Consider the following 24,033-nt stretch of genomic DNA (forward strand, 5'->3'; position numbering starts at 1 on the left):
AATTGTCTTGTATTAGTTTTTTTAGTTATCATTCTAGAGTAAAAAAATTGTTTTCAGTAGTTGTCCTTTTAGGTTTCCAATGTATATGTTTGGTAAAAATATCAATTTTATTCCAATTATTTTAATACTTTGACCAATAAAAAAATTAGAAAATATATTAAAGAAAGGGTATAATAAAACATTGATCTATTTTCTTAATTTGTGTGCAAAGCTCTAGAACGACAAGTAAAAAAAAACCAGAGGAAGTAGTATAGCTTACGGATAAAAAGAAATGAAAATTTTAAGTACTTTGTTTTATTTTATTGCTTTTGGAAAATAGCATAAACTTTTTCTTACATAGACGGTAATTAAGACTCCTGACATTATTAATTTAAAACAGAAGCCTCAATTACTCTGGATTCTCTTACCATATCAAGTTCAGCGGGCACGTCTATCATAACATCAGTCATATCTTCCACATACATCTCTTTGAAAGCAGCGTTTGTATTTAGAGGAGGTTCATTATTTTGGATTTCTTCAATGTTATTTCTGCAAACCGGACAAGTAGAGTTCAACTGAAACCATGCGTCTATACAATCAGCATGAAAACAATGATTACATCTAGGCAAAACCCTGGTTTCATCTCCATCTATGAATTCAGAAAGACAAACGACGCATTCGAGGTTATCTTGAAAGTTACAAGAATTAAACTTGAAAAGTACAATGGGCATTGATCGGAAAACGGAAGAATTTATTCTCGAAGTTTCTGTGCCATGTAAAGTAGTACCAGGATGAGTATGATGATCATTATCACTGTTTTCACAAAATGCAATATAAAAACGGAATACACAAGAAGTCACAATCAGAATAACGAGGATGAAGAGATATTGTAGAATTTCATTAGCCATTTTGTTCATTTTCAAAAGAAAAGAAAAAAAAAGGTTGGTATGAATTTAATTTCTCAAATCTCCAATAATATTTATAAAACTATTTGCTTTTTGTCAACAACTTAGTATTAAATAGTCGGGTCAAACCATTTAAATATCATTTACATACATAACATGTTATGGTTTTATTCAAATGATGAGTGAAAGCTGCTTTTTTTATGGAAAATGTAAGGGTGCAAATGGTTGCACGGTTGAAGAGATTGAACAGGTTGAAAAAAATTATTCAACCAATTTTCACCATTTGCATTGAAAAGGTTGAAGAGGTTGGAAAAAACTATTCAACCCGTTCAATTTAAAAAGTTGAAAAAATAAACTAATCCTACTGCAAAAATGTTCAACTTGTTCAACCACTATTTTGGAGATGAATGAGTTGAATATTATTCAACCCAATTTTGTCCAATCCATTTTTTCAATTTAAAGCAACCATTCGTAGCCTAAGTTTAACCAAAACCCAATCTTTTATCATATAAAGCACAAATCACCTGTCCAATCAAATTCCGCCACCTAAGATTTCCAATTTATATTTTAAATTATAAAAAACAATTATAAAGTAATGTTGAGATCGTGTGAAAAATAAGAGAAAAAAAAACTGATTATAAAGATAATAACACTAGACTTCGTAATTTATAAGGCACATATTTTATTTTCTTCTCTTTTACTCTTTTTTTTTATCTTTGTCCCACCTATTATAGCAACGACGGCAAAGATGATTCGGCAGGTCATGCGAATCCGAAACCAACGTGGATGGCAACGTTGTTCTGCCGCCGCAATCAAAAATATTGCGATAAGATCATAATGGAAAATTAGGTATACTTTTTAAAATCTATATTTTCTAAAAACTGCAAAAACAATAAATTCTTAGATTTGCTCACACCACTTACCACCATGTTCAAGATGAAACATGTAATGATTTTAAATCATTTTGTCTCCTATATAACTCCCAATCAACTCAGCTTCTTCTTTGTTTTCATCTCTTCTTCGCCGTTTTATTTTCGTGTTTTTCATATTTGCCAAAGTTAGCAAATAAGTCGATCTAGGTTTATGAGTACTCTTTATTCAAATTCATTTTCTCTCTTTATGGCATATTGATTCTCTCTCTGGTTGTACATATGACATGGTTATCTATTGATAATAATTTATGGTTTGTGAATCTTTGAAATATGGTACTAAAAAATTGATATTTGTGTGTTTACATACTTGTGTAGTTTAGAAGCACATTATTTTTTCTTCGGTTTAGATCTTATTTCAAGTAGAAAAATCTAAGCATTGCGTGATTTTTTTGTGACAGGAAGATATAATTCAAGCTAACAAATTATGTGTATTGGATATTTGTTTCCTAAACTACTAAGATGCATCACGGGAACATGAATGAAAACCAACAAGGATTGGTGAACATGATGAAAGTAAGAGTACTACTTCCAATCTCAACCTTTTGTTTGTTATTCAGATGCTTACTTGAATATTTGATCATTTTTTGTCATAACGAGATTTTATTAGAAACTAGAGCGGAGTGTTGGATAATTCCAACTTGTGTTTGAAGTTATCTCATTAAGAAGGTGCTTAAGGAGATAAGAGATAAGGATGCACAAACAAGATTTAGATAAAGAGAAGCTTATTTAAATAAGGCTTTATGTCCTAATCCTATTAGAATTAGGATTTGTCTAATTCACTATATATATAGAGGTCAATAGAGAGGTGTTTTATATGAATTGAGAGAGATTTAGTTTTGACAAGTTTCTAAATCAATAAGAAAAGGTGTTCTTACTTTCAAGCTTTCAATCTTATACGGAGTAGCGTTTACAAACACCTCGAGGCTATTCTTAGCAATAGAGTCAGCATTACTTGAATATTTAATCATATAGAAGATTTGCTGATTGAATGATATATATATATATACTATATATATATATAATATTAATGAATGTAATTTTTCTATTTGGAAACTGATTTGTTTTCGTAAGACAACTATGTGACTTATGACGATTTAAAATCTGGATTTTGAAGGATCAATAGAGTCCACCTGATAACTTATATTTATACTTTTATAATTAAATTAGTAAATTACATGATTGAGATTTGCATTACATTGTTTTTATTTATATTAACATTTTTTGTTATGCCTTTTTAGTTTTTTAAAGTTAAAAAGTTATTTACAACATTAACCCCTAATTTTTTTTCCAAAATTAACATTACTCCAGATTTTATTTCCTAAATATTTTACATTTCATTTCAGTTAAAAAATAACAGCAATCAATATAGAAATATAAACTATCATATATTTAGCCATATATTATGTTTTGTTTTGAAGATATTCTATATCTGAATCCTTCGTAAACAAAGAAAAAAACAATTTGATACCCATTTTGTTTTCCAAAATCTGTGACATTTGATTCTTAATGTAAGAAAAACTTTGATTGACAATTATTTAAATATTATAAGTAACATATATAAACTTAATAAATTTTTTAATTATTACGAATATGTAAAATTAAAAAATTATAAAATACTATATAATGTGGTTATATAGTAGATGAGTTATAAAGAGAACATGTTAAAATTAATAAAATATTATAAAACTTGTGTTACACGGGTTAAATCTTTATTTAATTATTTATCAACACTACTAATATTAGAATATTTGACATAAAATCAAGTTGATTTAACTAAGATTGTATAAAATAATTAAATCATTAGGAAAAATGTGATTATTAATCACAGCGTATAATTACTGATTATATATTTGAATCCCTTATTTTTGTTATAATAATTAAAAATCAAAATAGAATCTCAAACACTAAACAAAACAAATTAAATATAACAAACAAATAATCATGAAATGTATTGCGGGTTAAAAAATAATATAAATATTTAGCGCACAACAACTAAAAAATTTGGTTATTCATCTATTTTACAAAATATTCAATATTTAACAAATAGATACAACATAAAATATAAATTGTAATAGAAATTATATGTCTGCGGTGTAGCGCGGATTAAAATCTAGTATATTCAGTATTTTTGTAACAACTAAAAGGTATGTATAGCTTTGGCTTTCATATACTCTCTTTGTCATTTTCAGCTATAAAATATCTCTCATCTCACCCATCCAACTTTTTTTACCTGTTAGTCACAAGTTTTAGTGGGATTGGCTTTATAACAAAGATGATAGTAAAACAACAAGAAATATTTTTGAAGAAATTGATACATGTATCAGTTAGAATCGAAGGAAGGACCGAGACAAATATTTCATTTTTATATATAATAAAATAGCTTTCTTTTTAAAATTGTATTTAAGTATTTTTCCTTTTTATTTTAATCTTTCATTGTTACATATATACTTTACTTAAATCACAGAATTTTAGAAGTATATGTCAAGAAAACGACAATATAATAAACTGAGAAGTGAGAAAGAAAAGAAAATAACATTAACTATCTATGTCTATTTCATGTTTGATGTTTTACATTTTGATCTTAAAACTACTTTGTTCCCGAAGTACAGGTCTAATACTAGTTTCATTATAATTAATAAAATTATAAATTCTACAATTGATATTTGGGTAATCAAAGTATTAGGCTTTCAAAAACGAATTGTTTTACTCACTCTTCCAGATTGCTTGATTTATAAATTATTTTTGTAAACTCTTTTTATTTTATTTGGGTAATCAAATTATGAAATAACATTTTAGTTAACATTGTGATTTATAAATATTTTTAGAAAATGTTGGGCCTGTAACAAATATGAAAGCCCAAATCTCTGAATTGTTCTGTATAAGTTTGTGTGATAATTACGTACTTGCCCCAAGATCCATGAGCGGCTGAATCATTTTGTTGAAAGTTTTGAGGTCACACTACAAATGTAGACCAATTTGCGATTGGTTAAACAGTAAAATTATAGAGAGAAAGGTTCTAATTGATCAAACTGTTTACAACAACAATATATAATTTCAGTCACGCAGGACTCGAGCGTGTACTTCGTGATTTGACTAATATACCAGTTATTTACTTCTATTTTTGTTTTTACTTTAAAACGTGGTTCAAATTAGGAGTCTAGGAGAAGAGCAACAAACTAAAATTATTTTCACAATCCCAAGACTGATTCCTCTTTTACGGTTTTACCCATGCTTCCACTAGCCACCTATTTTGTCTTTACCCACACAGAGGAAAAAATTATGTCCTTTATATGTTACTTCCTTGCTCTCTAGTCTTTACACCCAATTCGTTCTGACACAAATACAAATGTATAGAGTATATTGTTCAAGAAGGAACCCTTAAGACACGCTACCAGTTAATTTCTAAGTGGCTTTTGATAAAATATAAAAGAGATATTTTTTTGTCCTCTATCTTCTTCTTCTCTTTTCCCTAAACCTCTCTCTCTTTCCTCTGTCGACAAAACGCGAAATGGTGAATTCGATCTCTTGATCCAGCTTCAAAAACATAACGAAATTATCAATCACAGATCCACAAGAAGGTATAAGGAGAGTCACCAGACTTGCTAGGCGCACAATCTCATCCTCTGTCACAATCCATCCTCCGTCACAAGGGAAATTATATATTTTGATGGTTTGTGAGTTCTGTCGAATCTTCAATCCTCTTTGTCAATTCAAATTTATGAGAGTATGGCTGATGATTAGTGATTACATTGCGAATCATAGATATATTAGGAAGGCACAAAAAGACTTGAAACCTTGCTTTAGTATCTATAACTAACTAAAGAATCACTGTATTTTGTTGGCTATTGAATGATTAGATTTAATGCAAGCGATTTTCTGGAGAGTATGAATGGGAAGATAGTGAGAAAGGATCCATTTTATCACACAGCTATAACCCATTTTATCACACACCTAAAGGCAATGAGAAAGGACCCATTTTATCATTTGGAGGAATTGATAACCCCGTGATGATATATAAGTCAATACTCATAATGATTTTGGTTCCTAGTTTGTAGTCTCATACTGATGATTCTGATATGATTGTTTATTAATAAATCTAAAGTATGTTAGGTTGGTTTAATTGTAGGAAAGTTTGTTAGGTTGGTTTGATGAGCGTTTTGTGATATGGTCTCAGTGTCTGGCTTTTGTAGTGTGTTAAAGAACCTATTTGTCCTGTTTGTTGTGGTTTTTGTATATTGTTGGTTACGGTGATTGTGTCTTTGGGTTGTGTGCAGCTACGGTGATCGCAAACAGAGAGATAGGGAGGTCGAGGTGTTTTGGATTTGTCAGCTTCAGCAGTGAAGATTCTGCAAACACTACTGTATCAGAAATGGATGGAAAGGTTAGAGAGGATTGCTATTTGCTAATGCATAGTGTTGATTGTTCTGTCTAAAATGCCTTGTCTCTTACATATGTTATATAATCTTTTTTTTTTTGGTCAAAACATATGTTATATAATCAGGAGCTGAATACAAAGTGTTGATTGTTCTGTTTAAAAAGTCTTGTCTCTCATATGGATTTTGGTAGCTTAATACAGTGTTGATTGTGTGTTTCTATACGTTTGTTTTGTTATCTTATGAACACATTAGTAGTTTGGTCCTGATTGTCCCTAAACGCTGGAACAGTATAACTTGACTTCGTCATGACATTATAAGTTTTGGCCCATTTCTTTGTTGTTTGTCCCTTTGCATCATATCCTCTCATTATTCACCTTGATACAGATTTGGCGTAATATTGATTATATGATCGAGCCATGGCTGGGTTGTTTTTAAGCTTGATATAGATCTTAACTGTAAAAATGTTGTGACTTGGCTATATACAATCTTAGGTCTATGGTTGGGGAAGAGGAGAACATGGAAGACTCGAGTTAGGTGATAATAGCAGAGATGACAGTAGCCAACCTTGTAGGCCAATTTGACTGGTCCAAATGGGGATGGATCTGATCTTGCTAAAACCATTGGTATCGATGTTTGCTGCAAGTTCCCTGTCATTGAGTTTCCATCTTCTGTTATGTAAAATGTTTTCTCTTTCACTTTGTTTTGTAACACTACTAAGAAAATTTGTAAGAATTGACAACCTTTCATTTTGGAATATAATTAAGCAATTGTTGAAAAAAATTGAATTCTAATGATTAAGCAACCTTAATAAAGTTTCTCCATTGGAAGGATGATTTTGTTTAAAATTTTAGTAGGTTGCTTTCATTAGATTAATATTAATTATAGTATTAGTTTAATTTTGAGTAACTCTAAAGCGGTTCTGGAGTGACCATCGTCTAAGCACTACTATTAAATTAGAAGATGTGGGTTCACATGTTCATATGTTTACACGTGTGATATTTCAATTCACTTATATATAATTTGTGTAATTTTTAAAAGAGAGTAGTAGTGTACATGATTATCTGGTTACGTCACAAAGGAGACATGTGGACGTAGAAATTGGCAGTTGCATTTGCATGATCCCGTCTCTGTATGTTCACGTCCATGTGGACTCTGATTTGTAAGGAGGATACGATTTGTTATGTTTTTAACCTTTAACGATCGATCGTTTCCGGCTTTTTTTTTTTTAACCCATATGATGTTGTCTCTCTTTTAAGTTTTTATGTTTTTAGCATCGATTTGTTTCTCTTAGAAAGTTGGAAATCGAGATTAATTGTACAATTTAATTAAATTAGTTAAGTAAAAAGAAAAAAAACATGTTAAGAACAGAGGCACGTGCATGTGTCTGTCTGCTCGCTCGGTAAAATAAAGAAGCCTCAAATGATTTCCTAATCCCCTCTCATAGTATTTATTTACTACCAAAAAGCTTAATACACAAAAAAAAATTAATTTCCTATGCAACTCATTTTTAATTATACAATTTTTGGAAATCAATCATAGATGATAATTTTGTTACTGTAAAACTCCACATAAAGGCACTGTTTTTTTTTGGAATTTTTTTTAGTGGTCGACCAAGTGTTTTAGAGCTGGTGAAAGGATCCAAAACAACAACAAAAAACAGAGGAATATTCCGATATAAATAAAAGAATATTATAAACGGGGGAAAAAAATGTTAATATACATTTGTATTTTGTAGGATTGGCAGTTTATAGAGAAGTACACAGACCAAACTGTGTACCGTCATGTCATGGTACCTCCCTTTCCTCTTTTCTCCAGTTTTTTCCCTTTTTTTATTAAAGGAATCAATTTTTTTGGTTTCAGATATTATTGTAAAATTTGGGTACTATGATACGTGAAACCCCTATGAAACATTTTAAAAACATATACACAAAATTGCAAAATGTAATAAGAACAAGAATGACAAGAGACAAGAAAACAATACTAACAATTTGGGTAAGATCAAAATAATTGTAGTAATAAGCATCCAATGTTTGTTTTATAGAATCCAAACAAGAAGCACCTTTCCATATTCATGCACTTAAAACCTGATTCTCTCATCAAACTCTGCCTAAAACCATTTGATTTATAAAAAAAAAAAAAACAGAAACATAATTACTACAAATCAAGATCCGATATTTCATTATAAAGGTTGTATCTTTTTTTTGTTTTTTTTTGTACGAACGACTAATTAACATAGGTTTTAAAAGATAGATCAGAGCTGTACACAAGTGGCATATGAACGAAGAAACAAAAAAAAAACCAATTTTTTTTTCTTTTTCCAGCTTCATCTTCTTCCTTTGGATTGGATATATATGTTTAATGATGATGGGTTAACGTAGCCGATCCCACTTGTAGCGACCTTGAAGCGGTTCATCATTGACAATATCGAAGTTGTACCTGTGCCCAAAAAAGTGTCTCTGTTCGTTACGATTCTGATTCTTTCTCTCTCTCTCTCTCTCTCTCTCTCTCACAACACATCACAACACACAGGATATATGCTAAACTACGCGTCGGTTAATCTTTTTTTAATATCATGCGCACACGCAGACATTATACACATTCTCTCCTCTCCTCCATGTACGGACTCTCATAAAAAAAAAAAAAGCAAACACACGTGAAGAAGAAGAAGAAGATGAAGAAGAAGAAGAGAGTGAATAAAATGGGCTCACTTTTCTATGAATCGCTTCTTCTTATCCTCTGCTTCATTCTCTAGCTCCGAGAAAAAACCCTCAATCTCCGCCGCCGTTGGAGTTTTGCTCACCTCCGGTTGTTTTCTCCGTTCATCTTTCACCTCCGATTCCATCTCTGTTGTTGTTTCTCCCAAACCCTCGCTCACTGGACTTTTCTCTTTTCTGCTCCCCCAAACAAACACACAAAAATCAAAACAGAGAAGGAACAAAAACAAAAAAAAAGTCTACACCTTTTTTAAATTTGGGGAAAAACAAAGAAACCTGAAATTACGACTAGTAGTGATTAATGTTGAGCTTTTGGTTTCCTTTTCGGAGATTTGATCAGCTTGAAACTGAAACACATTAATGGAGATCATTCGTTAAAACAAAAACAGAGGAAATAAAAAAAAAAATGAAATCAAAATCCAAGTCATCGAAATCGATCGATTAAAGTAGAGACGAGTTTTTTTCACCTCCAGATCTGTACCAAAAGTGGAACCGTTCTTCGAGATTTCTTTGCTGAAACAACAACCGGAGCTGATGATGATACTCGCTGATGAGCTCTGACTCTGATCATTATCTTCTCCGGTGGATATAGCAGAGCATTCATCTGAAGCTAGAGCTTCCGAAGAAGCAACGGAATGAGAAGAAGACGAATCAGCGGCGATGACGGCGACGACGACCTCATGAGAGTCTGATGATGAATCAGAATCGTCATCGAGCTTTGTTTTCTTGTGAGGTGATACGCTTGTGCTTGAAGCTTCTTCTTCTTCATCAAGCTCTCGCTTTCTCTCGCTCATCTCTCTCTCTCTCTCTCTCTCTCTCTCTCTCTGGTTGTTGTTTCTATTTCTGGTTTCGCTTGTTAACAAAGCAGAGGAGATTTTGGTGGGGGCGAAGAAGAAGAAGCAGAAGAGAGAGGAGAGAGGAGAGAGTAGAGATGAATCATCATCCTGAGCCGTTGATTTTTTTCAACGGTTGAGATTTTATATTCCTTTACCGAGCGGACGGAGGTTATTGTTATATAACGGCGCCGTTACGGAGTTTCGTTTCTTTCTTTTTTACATAAACGCCGTTGGGATTTCCAAACGCGTTTTTTTTTTTTTTTGGTTGTTGTTGCCGTTTTTGTTTGGGTTTCCTTTCAAAGCAATTCAAAACGCAATCATTTACGTTAGTTACGACGTAGTGCAAACGTAATGTTTAATCAATTTATTCCCTTTACTTTTCGACTTTCCGATATTGGAGGGTAAAACTACAATTTTAGTCTTCTATTTAAATTATTTTTAGGGGATTATAAATGAGAACCATCGAACAAGTTTAGTAGTATTAATTATCCTCGTAATTGGATTTTATATATTCCATAATCAGTCACTTGTTACACCATTTAATGATGTGACATGTCGAGGTTATATATATGAATGGTTGAGGTGTGGATGGGATAAAAATTAGTGTGATCCCTTTCATCTTACGCGTTTTTTCTATCATGCATGGTTTTGTGGGATGACTGATGGATGGATATATGTTACCAGCCAGAACATAGGGTTGAAATAGTTTCATGTTAAACTGTACGTGTACATCGATCAGTTCGTAATCTTACACAAAAACATATATATGTCGTCTGTCGAATACAATATACAAAGTTTATTACGATAGAAAAAAAATCGATTAACTGATTTTACAATATACAAAGAAAACATATATATGTTTTTGTTTTAAGTTGTAAATGTAGTAAGTTTATTACAATATTCCAAAAGTAAAATACTGTAAACAAAAGTAAAATATTATAAAATGACATATATCATATATGGTTTTGGGAACAATAAAGATACTATAACAAAAGATGCATCGATTTAACTGATTATTATAAAAGACAGACAATATATAATGTATGTTGGTTGCCGGAACATTTCTATCGCCACCTTCATTAATGTGCTAAATCTAAATATTAGTAAGAGAGTAATATTTAAGAGACTAAATTCATCAACAAGTAATATTCGTAATCTTCATAACCATGGAATCCGTGAGAACAAAATACAGCATGAATCTTAAAAAATGTACTACTAAATAAAAATCTGGGGTTTGCTTAGTAGAAACATCATTTATGTGTTATGCCGCCATATATATATATATATAGGTTATTAACTCATCTAATTTAAAGCCTTTTAATTACTCTTGTCTCTCTTTTTTTTTTCTTTTTTTTTTTTCCGAAGTTTAGATTTTGTAAGTTTCCATGCATGTGTTCATTCGAATAGACATCAACAACATATTTTGTCCTATACGTCATTTTTGGGACAATGTCCTATGAAATCATGTACGTGTGTAAACCATATTATAATATGACACCATAGAGACTGATTGCATTTAAGCTCAACTATAAAATGTCCGTACATTTAAAACCAATTGCATGTAAACCACTAAATTAAGGTAATTAAGCACATATACAATACAAATGGCCAGAACCGTTTACAAATTAAGCATATTACATAACTACTTTATTCTTCCATGGGACCATTTTCAATAAAGAATCATCGAGTAAATAAGTGACTGATGCAACAACGAATTCGCTGACCAAGGCATTTATTTAGATATATATATATATATATATATATATTAGGATAAATTAGGAGGGAAATGGTTATATATACACTATAATTCGGTGCCAAGTAGTTTTTTTTATTTTTTTTATTTTTGTGAATATGAAACCCTATAGTTCAGTAAACCAGTAGTTTAAAACATTGTTAATTAGCTAGTCAGGAAAATTCAAAGAACAATAAGGGTAAGTAATTTCATATATTTTAATTTTTTTTTCCATATGTTATCTTTTTTATTATGTATAGCAAAACTTTATATCAAAATGTAAATACTTTTGATTGCAAAAAAAAAAAGAAAAAAAAAATAATCTGATTTCTAAATTAGATGAAAAAGAAAAAAAAAAGTCTTTGTAAGTAAAGACTCTACTATTAATTAACCTCTAGAATATGATATACAAACATGGCTGTACTTACGAATCTTGGTTCTTGAGAATTCTCTTCTGATCACACACCTGATTGCCATAAAAGAAGAAGTCAATCGAGGACCTCGAGTTTTCTTAAGGATCACATATAGAAAAAGTCAAACAATGTAAAAGTTACACTTTTAGGAATTCCACTTTTTTTTTTTTTTTTTTTTTAACAGAAGGAAGACTGTTAGTTGGTGAGCTTTATTTTCAGTTGGGGTCGGGATCTGTGTAACTGTCTCTCATATTCTTACACTTACCTTTAATTTTATGTTTCTTCCTGTTTCATGCCTTTGGTAAGTCTTACAGATTACAAAGATAAAAGGAGTAAAGGACTACTGAAGAGACTGATCAGCAACTCATCTTATGGCTATGTTCATAAATTCACAGTTCTGGTTCATCTGAATCTTCAAGTAAATGAATCTGCATCATGTCTGTCTGTCACCACTTAATCATATCATGATAATGATATGACCAAGTTCGAACTGGTCGATCTTTCTACTGTTTGGTATTTATTAGGTGATCATAATTTATTTGAAGGGTGCATGGCTGAGCCTTTCGATGCGTGTGTTTTAAAAAATGACCATAGTGTTTATACAACAATAATCGGAATTAATCTTGCAATTGGCCGTACGTAACTACAACTACTTAATATCACATCAAATTATGCAAGAGAAAACACGCTTTTACCAATCATATCGTGTTTCGGCGCAAGACAACTTGGTAATAAACTAATACCTGAGAAGACGAACAAGGGAGTCTCAGTCTTTCATCCATATATAAGTATATAACCGTAGACTGATTTAACTTATATTTGATCAAAGTACGATTATTACACACTAATTAATATTAGCATCATACCTACCTTCGAGATAAAAATGAAAAGTGATTTCTTTAAAATTTGTATAGGATTTAGTTTAGAATAGAGTACTATATATAACACTATACAAATACAATCTTAAATATATTTTCTCATATGACATTAGTTTTATTTGTGTTGTCGATAAAGAACTGTTTGTGGTTGATGACATATTTTAACAATAATTTTAAAATATTTGCAAAAGTGTGGAAGAGTATTTCGTCATGTGGGAAATCTACTTACCCTTATATTTAAATTTGCAACTCACAAATGCTCAAAACCGCGGGAAAAACTTTTTCATTAGAAATTATAAATTTCATATTCTTCGTTCGATAAATTTTATAAGATTTTATTTCATATTGGATTTAATAAATTTGGAACTCTTAAAAGTAGAAATACAAATGCTAAAAACCGTGGGAAAAAAATCTTCTCATTAGAAAAATTGAAATTTAATATTCTTTGTTCAATAAATTTTTATTAGATTTTATTTCATATTGGATTTAACAAATTTGATACTGTTTAAAGTAAAAATGCAAACGCTAAAATCTGCAAGACAATTTTTTATTATTTTAAAATCTGCTAGTTTCATGTTAAAATTTTATACGGAAGATTCCAAATCCCACAAAAACCTTTTGGTCATAGATCTCAAATCCTACATATATAGACCAATAACACTTCAAAAACTTTTTTTCTTTAATCTTCCCGCGGCTTTGAGCATTTGTATTCCTGCTCTAAAGAGTTTCAAATTTATTAAATCAAATGTGAAATAAAATCTAATAAAATTTATCGAACAAAAAATATTAAATTTAAAATTTCCAATAACAAAGTTTTCCCGCGGTTTTGAGCATTTGTATTTCTACTTTAAAGAGTTCCAAATTTATTCAATTCAATGTGAAATAAAATCTTATAAAAATTTATCGAACAAAGAATATTAAATTTCAAAATTTCCAATAATAAAAATTTTCTCGCGGTTTTTAGCATTTGTATTTCTATTTTAAAGAGTTCCAAATTTATTAAATCAAATGTGAAATAAAATTTTATGGAACCAAGAATATTAAACTTCAAAATTTCCACTAGTATTTGAATTCAGTAAACAAATAACAAGGGATTTTAACGAGAAATATAAAAACAACAATCCACTGTAGAATAGAATAATATATATAATGAATTTTTGTTAGTTTTTCAAATCAACTAACCAATAACCATAGCTTTCTCTTTCACCAAGAAACGTTTCATAATCTTAACGCTTTCATCCAAAACAGTCTTGTCCCAAATCTCTCTTGACGAGCTTCCAATCGACGGCGTCGCGTCCAACCTTTGAATCTCCCATCCGTTGCTTTTAAGCATCTTGATCCTCTCAATCTGCTTCTTTGCAAGCAGCCAAGTGTTCTCTCTGATTTCTTGAACAGCTTCCTCATATGCCGCTTTTCTCGCTTGGTCCCATTCGGACACCTTGTGGTTTCTCTCCGGTAGGTATAAACTGAAGTACCTGTCGAACTCGGGTATTCCTATGCTCTTGTGAACCCCGGTTCGGTTCTTGGAACCCGCATATATCGGGTTGTAGAAACTAGCGAGCTCCTCGAACATCCCTGACTCCATCATCTGGTCGACACGTTTTGAGAGGTGCTCGAACAGGACAGGGACTGAGACATCCACCCAGAGGAAGCAACACTCGAACCTTTACATCAGTGCAAACGCAAATTAAATGGTTAGTGGAAACAGAAAGGTTCTCCTTCCAGTTACGTTTACAATTTGCAAGTATACACTTACAAAAGTCAAAGGTACTCTAGTTAAGATTTTAAATTCATTTCTGGTCAGTATATATATACTAAACGAGAACGTACACGTTAACATAATACAAACAAGACGAACTGTACATATAGAGATGTCATACCTCAAGTCAGAAGAGATGAAGGTATTAGAAGAGAATGGATGCGTTAGGGGGTTGAAACGGTTGACAAGGAGGGCATGAATGTAGGAGTTTGATCCGCCAGCTATAATAGGGAGCTTACCACGAGCGGTTATCTCAGAGATGGAACGCGACGCCAAAGAGCGGTATTCAGAGGGAGTTAGTTCGCCATCATCCGGAGGGAGGACACCGAGAAGATGGTGAGGGACTCCACATCTCTCAGAGATGCTCATTTGATTTGTGGTGATCTCCAATCCTTTGTAGAACTGGATCTTGTCGGAATTGATGATCTCGCCAGAGAAACGGGTTGCGAGATCGATTGAGAGGCGTGACTTGCCTGATCCGGTGGCTCCCATGATCACAACCACTTTCTCCTTGCGTGATTTGTCCATGCAAACCACAGTCATGGGAACTGCTGATCGTGGACGCAGTCGTAGACTCGGAGAAGTGGTCGGGACGAGGGAACGAGAGAGGAATGTGGACGTAAGTCCTTGCATAATTAAGTATACAAAGAGAGAAATGTGCGGGTTATAATCTATCTTAGATCTGCTGATGGGTCCAATGGTATAAACCCTAAACAAGACAGAACAAAAGAATGTTTTGAAAAGTTAAAGGACATTAAAAGGTATTTATATGTATTAAACTGGGTTGCTTGTGTTCTCTTATGACAACATATGTCTCTTTATAATTACATATATATATAAATACTAGTGGATTTTTTTGCTTTTTATTGGTATTGAAGACTAAAAGATTATAACTGAGTTTGCAATATCTCTTGCATGGATATATTGATTTGTTACCTCTTATGAAATATTATCAGCAAAAATAAATTACACAATCAAGCGTTTATGTTATTAATATAATATTTATGAATAATATTACTTTAATTACCAAAAAAACATATTCTTTTTTAATACCAGTATTACAATAAATTAATCTATCAGTATCAACCCACTTTATTCAAAAAAGAAAAAAAAAAGAAAAATTAGTATCAACACTCAAAAATCTGAATAATTGAGAAAACTAATTACATTACATATACTCTCTCTTTCACAAAGAGTGTCATTTTGATACATTGCACACAAATTAAAAAAACTTGAATTATACATATATGCCTTTATTTAATAATGAGTAATTTATTATTGAAATTTAATAAAAAGAGCTTTGAGTTAAAGGTAAATTAAAAAAATTGATGTAGAAAATCACATTGGAAATATAAAGTGACAGTTTTTGTGAAACAGATAAAAAACTCCAGGAGTATGTAATAACACAACTTTCAATTTATTTTAGTGACATCAATATCACCCTTCAAACATCAAAGTTCCATGCGTGGTAAAACACAATTGAAGAAGTACGTGCCTCTAATTAATCTTCTTATTATGGACTCTGAATCGATCTGGATCTTTAGGAAGTAAGATATCCAAAGTTCGATGCTTCCTTGTAAGCGACTATTTCTGTATAGGATTACAAATCTGAAAACAATGTTTCCCTGTATACTTTCATTCTTTAGTGGTAACATTAACATATATAGCACATGAAAGTTTGTAGACAAGTGTTTTTCTTTTCTTCCTTTCCATTATCTTCTTTTTTTTTCACCAAATCAGTGTTATACGTTACCATTAAATATTATATCATATACCAATTAGTACGCAATATTTGTTGTGTGCGATGAAAATGTAAACTTGATGATGTATACAACATATCTCAAGGAGAAGCTTAATCTAAATGGAATAAATTTGAAAGATGGGGAAAGACGAATTTGGGAAAAAATCTAGTCGTATCTGACTTACTGTAGCATTGTCGTAATGCAATAAATCATAACTCATAATTAAATTTTCAAATTTAAGATTTTTCATAGAGGCAATTCGGATAGGGAAGACAAACGAGTAAAATTATCTTTAGGTTGACGGTGAAAATGCTTCATTTACTGTGAAAATTCATAATGCATTGGACATTTAATATTAGCTTTGAGATCAAAGACATTGACTCCAGTAGAGAAACCAAAGAGAAATATAACGAGATTCTCAATCGCAAGTATTATTTTAAAACTTGTCCGGATCCATTTAGAGAGCTTTCTTCACCTCGAAAAAGTTAGATCGTGCATTGTTGGCTGCATCAATGTCTTCTGCAGATGCCACAGCCACCGCGACACCTTTATCTCTAACCGCATCAATTGCCTCTGCGAAATTCTTGAAGTCCTTCAAACTGTGGCGCAAACAAGAAGATTAATAGCCAGTTAACACTGTTAATTAGTATGCTGTCTGCAAAACAATAATTAATCGATAGAATGTCGTTAATTATCCAACCTTGTTGTTAATATCTCCTCACGCTTTCTTTGTCGTTCTTCGTCAGTTACCCCAAGTAAATGCCTCAACAAACTGGGTAAATGACAAATTTTGATTCAGGATCCGTTATTGTTAGTTTAAATTGTCAGACAAAATGAAAGTATAAAAAAATCATTTACCTGCTATAACCTTTGGCATCAGGTAATTGGTATGAATCAACATCACCGATGGTTCCAATAATAGCTTTAGTGAGTGTTTCTTGATCAACATCAAGGCCACGTAAGAAATCTCCAGTTCCATCATATATATCAAGTGTCTTCAACAAGTTTGGATCCCGGTACGATAAGTAAGAAAATACCCCTGAAACAAAAAGGAGATCAGGTTAATATTAGAATACAGTATGTTAGGACAACAAATATATGCACATTCAAGAACGTAAGAAGCAGTTTTTTACCTGAATGCGAATCGAAATCACAGAAACCTCCATATGCACCACCGCTTACACGAACACGGTCCCATAACCATGTATTGCTAATATGCTTTGATATAACATATGCACTGCCGTCAAGTTCATACCCGGTGCTGTATATGTTACCTGCTTTCCCAACATAGTTAACCTGAAAAGAGAGTAAGAATGCCAGTTTACTATATCGAAAACACAAAACCCAACCAAATTCTAATATGCTATATAAACCGTCTTCCTTTTTTTTGTTTACCTGTGTTGGTATGACAATAGCTTCATTTCTCAGAGGAAGTCGACCATCCCAAGTGACAAGCCCACCAGACGGGTTCTCAGGGAGTAAATCTAGAAATTTTGCAACAGATTTTTCAACGTTGGTGAGAGACTTCCCATCAGCAGTCATATTAACTATGCAACCATTCCTGGCAAGGAGAGATCTTCTAATCTCCTCAAGTGAAGATGAAATCCCTTCCCAATCTTCATCCACTTTCTTTTCAAGGGTATGTAAAAATTCAAGATAACTACAAAACAGAGATGTTCAACTTTGTCAGGTTCTTCCGACCAAAAAAAAAAAATTTGTCAGGTTCTTATAGTCTTAAATTATAACTCTACAATGTGAATAAAATTCATTCTCAATAACGATCCACACTAAAAAAAAGAATAGAATTTTAACAAGGGGTAAATTAAAAGTCAAATAAAGAATTCTGAAATCTTAAGTTCCAACCTGAGACCACCCATCTGTTCGGACATCCATCCAGCAATGTTCAACATTGCATCCATCCTCGCCGCAGCAATTCCATGGCCACTTCCCCTCAATCGGTTCTGCATTGAACGCAAAAGTGATGTTTATACTACTACTTTCAAGTTCCACTTATCATGCAAAAGGCAGAATGACAAAACTCTACTACAGTGCATACCTCCATCCGTGCTCTGCTTTGAGAGACAAATTGTTTAAACCGCTGCTGATCTGTAAATTGAACCTCTTGCAATAAGCAATTCATCTGCAGCAAGACAAAAGCAACAAAATAAAAGTCAACCAATAAGTTCAATAGAACTTAAATAATATATGGGACTGAAGAAATGTTTAGTTGGACCATGATTGTATTTCATGAAAGGCATTGAATAAATTTTTCTAAGGTTACATTATATATATTAACAGACAAAACCAGTTTCCTAGACAGAGTCGCTGTGTACGATAATTCAGTACTCATAGGAAAGACAGAGAAAATATCAAATACTTATTAGAGAAAACAGAGACACGGGTAAAGAGATGAGAGAGGCAGCACTTTTGTATTTTGTAAAAAAGGAAAAAAAAAAAAAGATATACACATTAACAGTTGCACTACATCTCTTGGAGACCCAAGAAAAAAAAATTCATCAGGTGGACATCTCTACACATCCCATAACCAACATACACTGAACATGGAGACAAGGAAGTTGGTATAACACATTAAGCAAACTATATATAGGATGCAGCAGAAATTAACACTGCAGTACATCTCTTGGCGACCCAAGAAAACATGATCTATCAGGTAGTCAGCTCTACATATCCCATATCCCAACATACATATATCTAGAGAACAATGCCATAATCTAAAGCAAGGAATGTCAAATGACAAAGTACCAGGTTAAAAAGGTCTTCAGCACGTCCAGCCATGGATTTTCCACGTACGATAATTTTGCTGCATGGTTCATCCTTACCCATCACTGATGATGTAAGGGGATAAACTGATATCCCTCCCGTTTTCCTTCCAATCAACTGATTAAGTTGCACAAAAGTCAAATCTTTTGTGCCCATCTCCAGTAATGATTGACTGTCAAAAAAACAATTTTTATCAGAGTTAAAAAAAAATTCAATATAATATCAAACAAAACATTCACTACGACAGCTGCCAAAGTAATCACTACTTTCTAAAATACGAAAATTTCCTATGCTTTCTAAAATCAAGCACCATGAATTTCCTATGCTTTCTATGATAAGAAGAAATCACACCAGAAACAGTCAACATTGTTTTAAGTGAACAAAAACAATAGAACTACAATATGCAAGTTTCTGGCACAAAACAGAAGGCCAATCAAACGAATCACAGAAATTACAAGGAAGCTATGACGAATAGTTAGCATTGGAATCTTAAATATAAGTTAACAGGAAATTCAGGAGTAAACCGAAAATGCATGGGAGAATCTAGCAAAATTCTTCATTAGTATTTCCAATTCCACCACACACCTTTGTGGAAAAACTTAGAAAAAAACTCAAAAGAAAATCATAAGAAAGTTTAAATCATACCAGAAAAGTGGTACTAGCGGAAGAAGCTCATGTTTCAGCGAACCCATATCAAAGACTACTTCAGCGTAGATAATATCATTTGTGAAAAGATCATGCCGCAAAACCTTCACACCGTTGATATTTCCAACCTATTGTTTATAACTTTCATATCAGTAAAATTCGCAAGCTTGGAAAATGTAAGGAAATACAACAGGAGCAAAGGCTAGCAAAAATGATTACCTCAGTGGGAACATAAGTAGGTTCTTTTGGAATGTCACTTAAGTTCAAACTTGGGACACATCTCAGTGCTTCAGGAGGGTCAGGAGTTTCTTGTTTCAATTTCAGCTCCTCTGTAGCACGCGCTAGCTCTGCAAGATCTTCTTCTGTCATACTTGCTTTAACTTTTTCCAAGATATTTTTCTCTTCCACTTCCTCTTGAGTAGCTTTTTCGGGATCAGGCTGACACAAACTAGTTTTTAGCACGAAAACTAAGAAACAGTAAATTGCAATGGGAACCTTGTAAAAGAAGAATACCTGCATCTCTATGGTAACACGATGCGAGTTGTTTAAAATAAACTGCTCTATCAGTGGGGAAAAGACAGCCTTGGATCCCTCCTTAGCTATTCTGGTTTTCAAGGCCTTCAATGGTTCCGTATACTTTAATGGCTCAAAAGGATCCATATCGTATATCCATTTTGCCTACACAGCCAATAATCAAATAAGGAGTGCTACCTGAATAGACAGAAACGTACGCATAAATGCATATAAACTTACAATAGATTGGAGCATAAGTGATAAACCACGAGGGAAAGATCCTGTGTTGTTTTCCCTCAGAGAAAACTCAATTGTATTCATGGATGCCTCCAAAGCATCATTGTCAAACCCATCTTCTGCCAACTTTTTCAGAGTATTCATGATTAACTCTTCAACCTTTTGCACATTATCTTCGGAAACACCTTTCAAACCAATACTGAACTGGGGTTGCAAGAGTTCGTCTGACATCCCACTACTGACAAGAGCTTCTCCTAAACCGCTTTCCAATAAGATTTTTCTTAGTGGTGAAGCAGGAGTCCCCAGCATAAGATGATCCAAGAACCCAAGTGCGAGTTGAGTTTGCAAGTCCAAGGGCTTCTCAGACAATAGCCAGTTAACGCACAACATGTGCTTCTTTTTAAGGTCACCATCTCGACCAACAGGATATTTCTCAACTAGTCTGATAGGCTGAGAGAATAACTTTTGAGGTTCAATTTTCGAACTATCGCGAGATGGACTTGCTTCAAACATGTCCAAGTATTCTGCACATATAAGATATAAGATGAATTTCAAAATCAACATAGACAACAAAATCAAAATAATAAAAAAATCATTTCTAGTAAGACAAAAGGAGATATTACTCCTTACCACTCAAGACACGAAGGCGATGAACAGGATCATCATCTCCATAGAACCAGATTCTGGCATTGCTTGGGTGATAATACTGACGGTGGAAATCCTAAAATTTTCCCATAACAAAAAAATATATATACTATGCATCAGAGGATACACATACCATTACGCTCCGGCTCCTATACCAGTATACTAGCATAATAATTTGACTTTAAACAAACCTTAAATTCCTCGAATGTCAGCTTAGGGATATCTTTCGGATCACCTCCACTGTCAACACCATATGTATTTTCTGGGGATAAGGCCTAATAAAAGAGAAAACAGTTGTAAGTCATTTGATCAGGACCATAATTTCGAGAAAACATGATATCAGATTACCTAACAATGTTTTTGGTACCAAGTGTCCAAGCAGCATGTTCAAGAAAGATAGGTTTATAATTCAAATGGTTACATCATTTAGTTGATTAATAAGGTTAAAACATTTTGGTGAACTTCAGCTTCAGAATCTCTGGCAATTCAAAGCTAATACAAATGCACAATGCTAATATGGTATGTAATGCACATATAATCAGGTGTATTAGTAAACATCAGAAATGATCAACTGCACATACAATTCAATATCAACTAGAACCCACTACAAAAATGAACTCCTAAAAGAGATTTCTCGAGAAACTGGCAGTTATTGTAAACAAAACCCAAAACTTGCCTGTTGAGCAATTCGCCCCAAAATGTTATCAGGCTGTGAATAGACACCTTTCATCTCATTAAAAACAACACCTGAAATCAAGCATGAACGATGAGATAGGGTGAGTGAGTATATATGAAGTAGCAGATAAACGAAAAGATAATACCAATACTAAGTAGATGAAAATAGCTCTATAAAAAGGCATCTTTGGTAAATAAAACCTTTGTAAGATATGTCTTCTGAGGGATCATTAAGCTCATAGTGCCAGCCCTCTTGCTGAAAAGTGTGCACGTCATCCACACACTTGGGGAAGAAGACAGCATCCAAATATACATCGACAAGATTGTAAAAATCCTATATAGGTAGCAATGAAATGTGATCAGAAAAACACTAATTTAGATAACAATATCAGAAAGAAAGAGGTTAGCTCCTCGACAACAAATGGAGGACTTTTATATTTGGCTCATTTTACCTTTGTATTTGTGGAAGCAACAGGGTAGCAGGTCCTATCAGGATATGTGAATGCATTTAGAAAAGTATGCAAACTTCCCTTGAGGAGTTCAACAAATGGCTCTTTAAGCGGGTACTTTCTTGACCCACATAGAACGCTATGTTCCAGTATGTGCGGAATGCCAGTGGAATTCTTCCTGCAGTAAAGACAAAACGGTGATCTATAAATCACATCCAATCAAAGTTTCGCAACCCTTAACTTAAGATCCCTTTGACAAGGAGGTTGCCCTTGTCAATATCAACTGAATGTACAGTCACTCATATCGTCTTTGTAACAAGGCGTGGAGCAATCTAATAGGTTATTGACTTCCAAAGCTTAGACCACTTTACAAGTACCAAAAACGAAATGGCTTAACCAAATTTTTATAGGACTAAAATTGATAAGTAGAAATAAACTTGACCAATTCGATTAGTTAAAATTCCAGAAGTGAAGCCCTAGGTACCAATTCAAATAGACTACTTAATAAACACTCAAGTCGCCTTTATACAAAGAGAAAATTGTGATGAGCTAAACTTACGGAGGAGTCCTGAAAACAACGCCGAACACCTTGTTCTCATCCTCATTACACACAGACATCACCTCGCAACCAGTTTTCTTGTGTTTGAAGAGAATCGCCTTTGATTTACACTCAGAGATGAATTCTTCCGACACTTTTTCAAATCCAAGCTTCTCAGCCTCATCTCGACCTACATCTGAATCCCAAAAACCAATAAAAAAAAAAAAAACATTTGTTTAAGTTACAAAGCATGAGAAGAAAAGGCTCCACACCTGTCTACAATTCAAAACCTAATTTCACACAAGACATATCCGAAGGATAGGTGTGAAATTGGTAATACAACATCACCACCTAACCACGTCTAATCTATCAAAGAGATAAAATCTGACATCTACAGTAAGAGAACAAACAAATCATTCAACAATCAAACTTCAAACAGAAGAAACAAAAGAGAGTATATGTGAAAAAAATCCCAACCAGGATAAAGTGGTGCGGGTTGTGTGGCGACGGCGCGAACAGAGAGGCGAGAGAACTGCCCACTGACACTACGAACAGCGGTGGATGGAATCCTCAAACCTCGTCGGAGGAATAAACGTCTTCCGGCGACTGAAGGAGAGGAAATCCGGCGAAGGCTGCGACTGGGGACACGGAGAGCGGCCGTGGATGATGTGAGAGACATGTAAGAGCGAGGGAACTGACGGAAGAAGCGAAAGAATAGAGAGGACGAGCTACGCGAAGCTAAACAAGAGACGGTTCGGAGCATAGCTACCGGAAAAAAAAATAATTCCCGGCGAAGACTGCTAGAGGCAAAAATATAAGGATGGATTTGCAATAAGCTAAGTAAAAATAAAAACCCAACGGCAGAGAGAGATGAGGTTTTTTTTATTTATCTTTGTGTGCTTTGTTTTTGCTTGTAGAAAGGAAAAGAAAAAAGTAAATTAAAAAATGAATACTTCATTTCTTGTACAACACACAAAATTATTGTAAAATAAATATTCTCTATTTCATTAAAATGGTATTTTTATTTTTTTCTGAATACTTTGGTTAGTCCTGAGTGTAATTACATTTTGATTTTCTTAAGTTGGGACAAAAAAATAAAAAAAAAAGAGGTGCTGATTTGCAAGAAACGAAACGTGGTTCTCGTATAGCCAAATGTGTTTTTGAGTGTTGTGTATCTCCTACTTTGCTATCCTCCAAGTCTTATTATGACCAGAAAATATCTTAAATCTTGTTCTCTTCTTTTGTTGATTTTTTTTTATTTTCAGTTCTGTGAAATTAATATAA

General features: G+C 33.0%; 3 protein-coding genes and 1 long non-coding RNA gene across 6 annotated transcripts; 1 reads left to right on the forward strand and 3 right to left on the reverse strand.

The window, feature by feature from the left end:
- The first annotated feature begins 5,201 nt into the window (after positions 1–5,201).
- Positions 5,202–6,977, forward strand: LOC104784089 (uncharacterized). Of its 2 annotated transcripts, none has more exons than XR_767249.3 (3): positions 5,202–5,486; positions 6,091–6,197; positions 6,684–6,977. It is a non-coding gene; the product is annotated as an uncharacterized LOC104784089 (long non-coding RNA). The 2 variants fall into 2 exon arrangements; XR_767250.3 differs by having other exon boundaries at positions 5,309–5,490.
- Positions 6,978–8,343: 1,366 nt separating this feature from the next.
- On the reverse strand, positions 8,344–10,166 carry LOC104784101 (cyclin-dependent kinase inhibitor 6). 2 transcript variants are annotated; one of them, XM_010509170.3, is made up of 4 exons: positions 9,374–10,166; positions 9,183–9,253; positions 8,901–9,083; positions 8,344–8,628 (listed from the first exon to the last, which is right to left on the reverse strand). In XM_010509170.3, exons 1-4 carry the CDS (start codon positions 9,698–9,700, stop codon positions 8,562–8,564), a joined length of 648 nt encoding a protein of 215 aa, XP_010507472.2. In that variant the 5' UTR covers positions 9,701–10,166; the 3' UTR covers positions 8,344–8,561. The 2 variants fall into 2 exon arrangements, with proteins under 2 accessions (XP_010507472.2, XP_087310563.1); XM_087454437.1 differs by lacking the exon at positions 8,344–8,628 and having other exon boundaries at positions 8,897–9,083; positions 9,374–9,851.
- Positions 10,167–13,737: 3,571 nt separating this feature from the next.
- LOC104705566 (adenylate isopentenyltransferase 8, chloroplastic-like) lies at positions 13,738–15,256 on the reverse strand. Its single transcript, XM_010421586.2, has 2 exons — positions 14,646–15,256; positions 13,738–14,429 (listed from the first exon to the last, which is right to left on the reverse strand). The coding sequence occupies exons 1-2, from the start codon at positions 15,155–15,157 to the stop codon at positions 13,943–13,945; spliced, it is 999 nt and encodes a 332-aa protein (XP_010419888.1). The 5' UTR covers positions 15,158–15,256; the 3' UTR covers positions 13,738–13,942.
- Positions 15,257–16,563: 1,307 nt separating this feature from the next.
- On the reverse strand, positions 16,564–23,944 carry LOC104784109 (presequence protease 1, chloroplastic/mitochondrial). The gene is made up of 19 exons (XM_087454440.1): positions 23,227–23,944; positions 22,771–22,945; positions 22,215–22,389; positions 21,964–22,096; positions 21,764–21,834; positions 21,279–21,362; positions 21,073–21,163; positions 20,446–20,966; positions 20,206–20,370; positions 19,912–20,130; positions 19,693–19,820; positions 19,030–19,219; positions 18,323–18,406; positions 18,130–18,227; positions 17,662–17,926; positions 17,400–17,562; positions 17,125–17,305; positions 16,967–17,038; positions 16,564–16,865 (listed from the first exon to the last, which is right to left on the reverse strand). Exons 1-19 carry the CDS (start codon positions 23,510–23,512, stop codon positions 16,724–16,726), a joined length of 3,243 nt encoding a protein of 1,080 aa, XP_087310566.1. The 5' UTR covers positions 23,513–23,944; the 3' UTR covers positions 16,564–16,723.
- Positions 23,945–24,033: the final 89 nt, after the last annotated feature.

This window comes from Camelina sativa, chromosome 1, assembly GCF_030686135.1.
Source record: "Camelina sativa cultivar CO46 ecotype springtype chromosome 1, ASM3068613v1".
Classification (NCBI taxonomy): domain Eukaryota; kingdom Viridiplantae; phylum Streptophyta; class Magnoliopsida; order Brassicales; family Brassicaceae; genus Camelina; species Camelina sativa.

Bases quoted from the DNA above. Each gene is read 5' to 3' on its own strand.
- LOC104784101 (XM_010509170.3), bottom strand. From the start codon at position 9,700: ATGAGCGAGAGAAAGCGAGAGCTTGATGAAGAAGAAGAAGCTTCAAGC. The intron at 9,254-9,373 runs GTGAAAAAAACT...AATGTGTTTCAG, and splicing joins CTTTTGGTACAGATCTGGAG to TTTCAAGCTGATCAAATCTC. The intron at 9,084-9,182 runs GTTTCTTTGTTT...TTGGGGGAGCAG, and splicing joins ACTACTAGTCGTAATTTCAG to AAAAGAGAAAAGTCCAGTGA.
- LOC104705566 (XM_010421586.2), bottom strand. From the start codon at position 15,157: ATGCAAGGACTTACGTCCACATTCCTCTCTCGTTCCCTCGTCCCGACC. The intron at 14,430-14,645 runs GTATGACATCTC...ACTGATGTAAAG, and splicing joins TTCATCTCTTCTGACTTGAG to GTTCGAGTGTTGCTTCCTCT.
- LOC104784109 (XM_087454440.1), bottom strand. From the start codon at position 23,512: ATGCTCCGAACCGTCTCTTGTTTAGCTTCGCGTAGCTCGTCCTCTCTA. The intron at 21,363-21,763 runs GCAAGTTTTGGG...CTCTTTTATTAG, and splicing joins TGGGGCGAATTGCTCAACAG to GCCTTATCCCCAGAAAATAC. The intron at 17,563-17,661 runs GTAAACAAAAAA...CTCTCTTTTCAG, and splicing joins CTATTGTCATACCAACACAG to GTTAACTATGTTGGGAAAGC.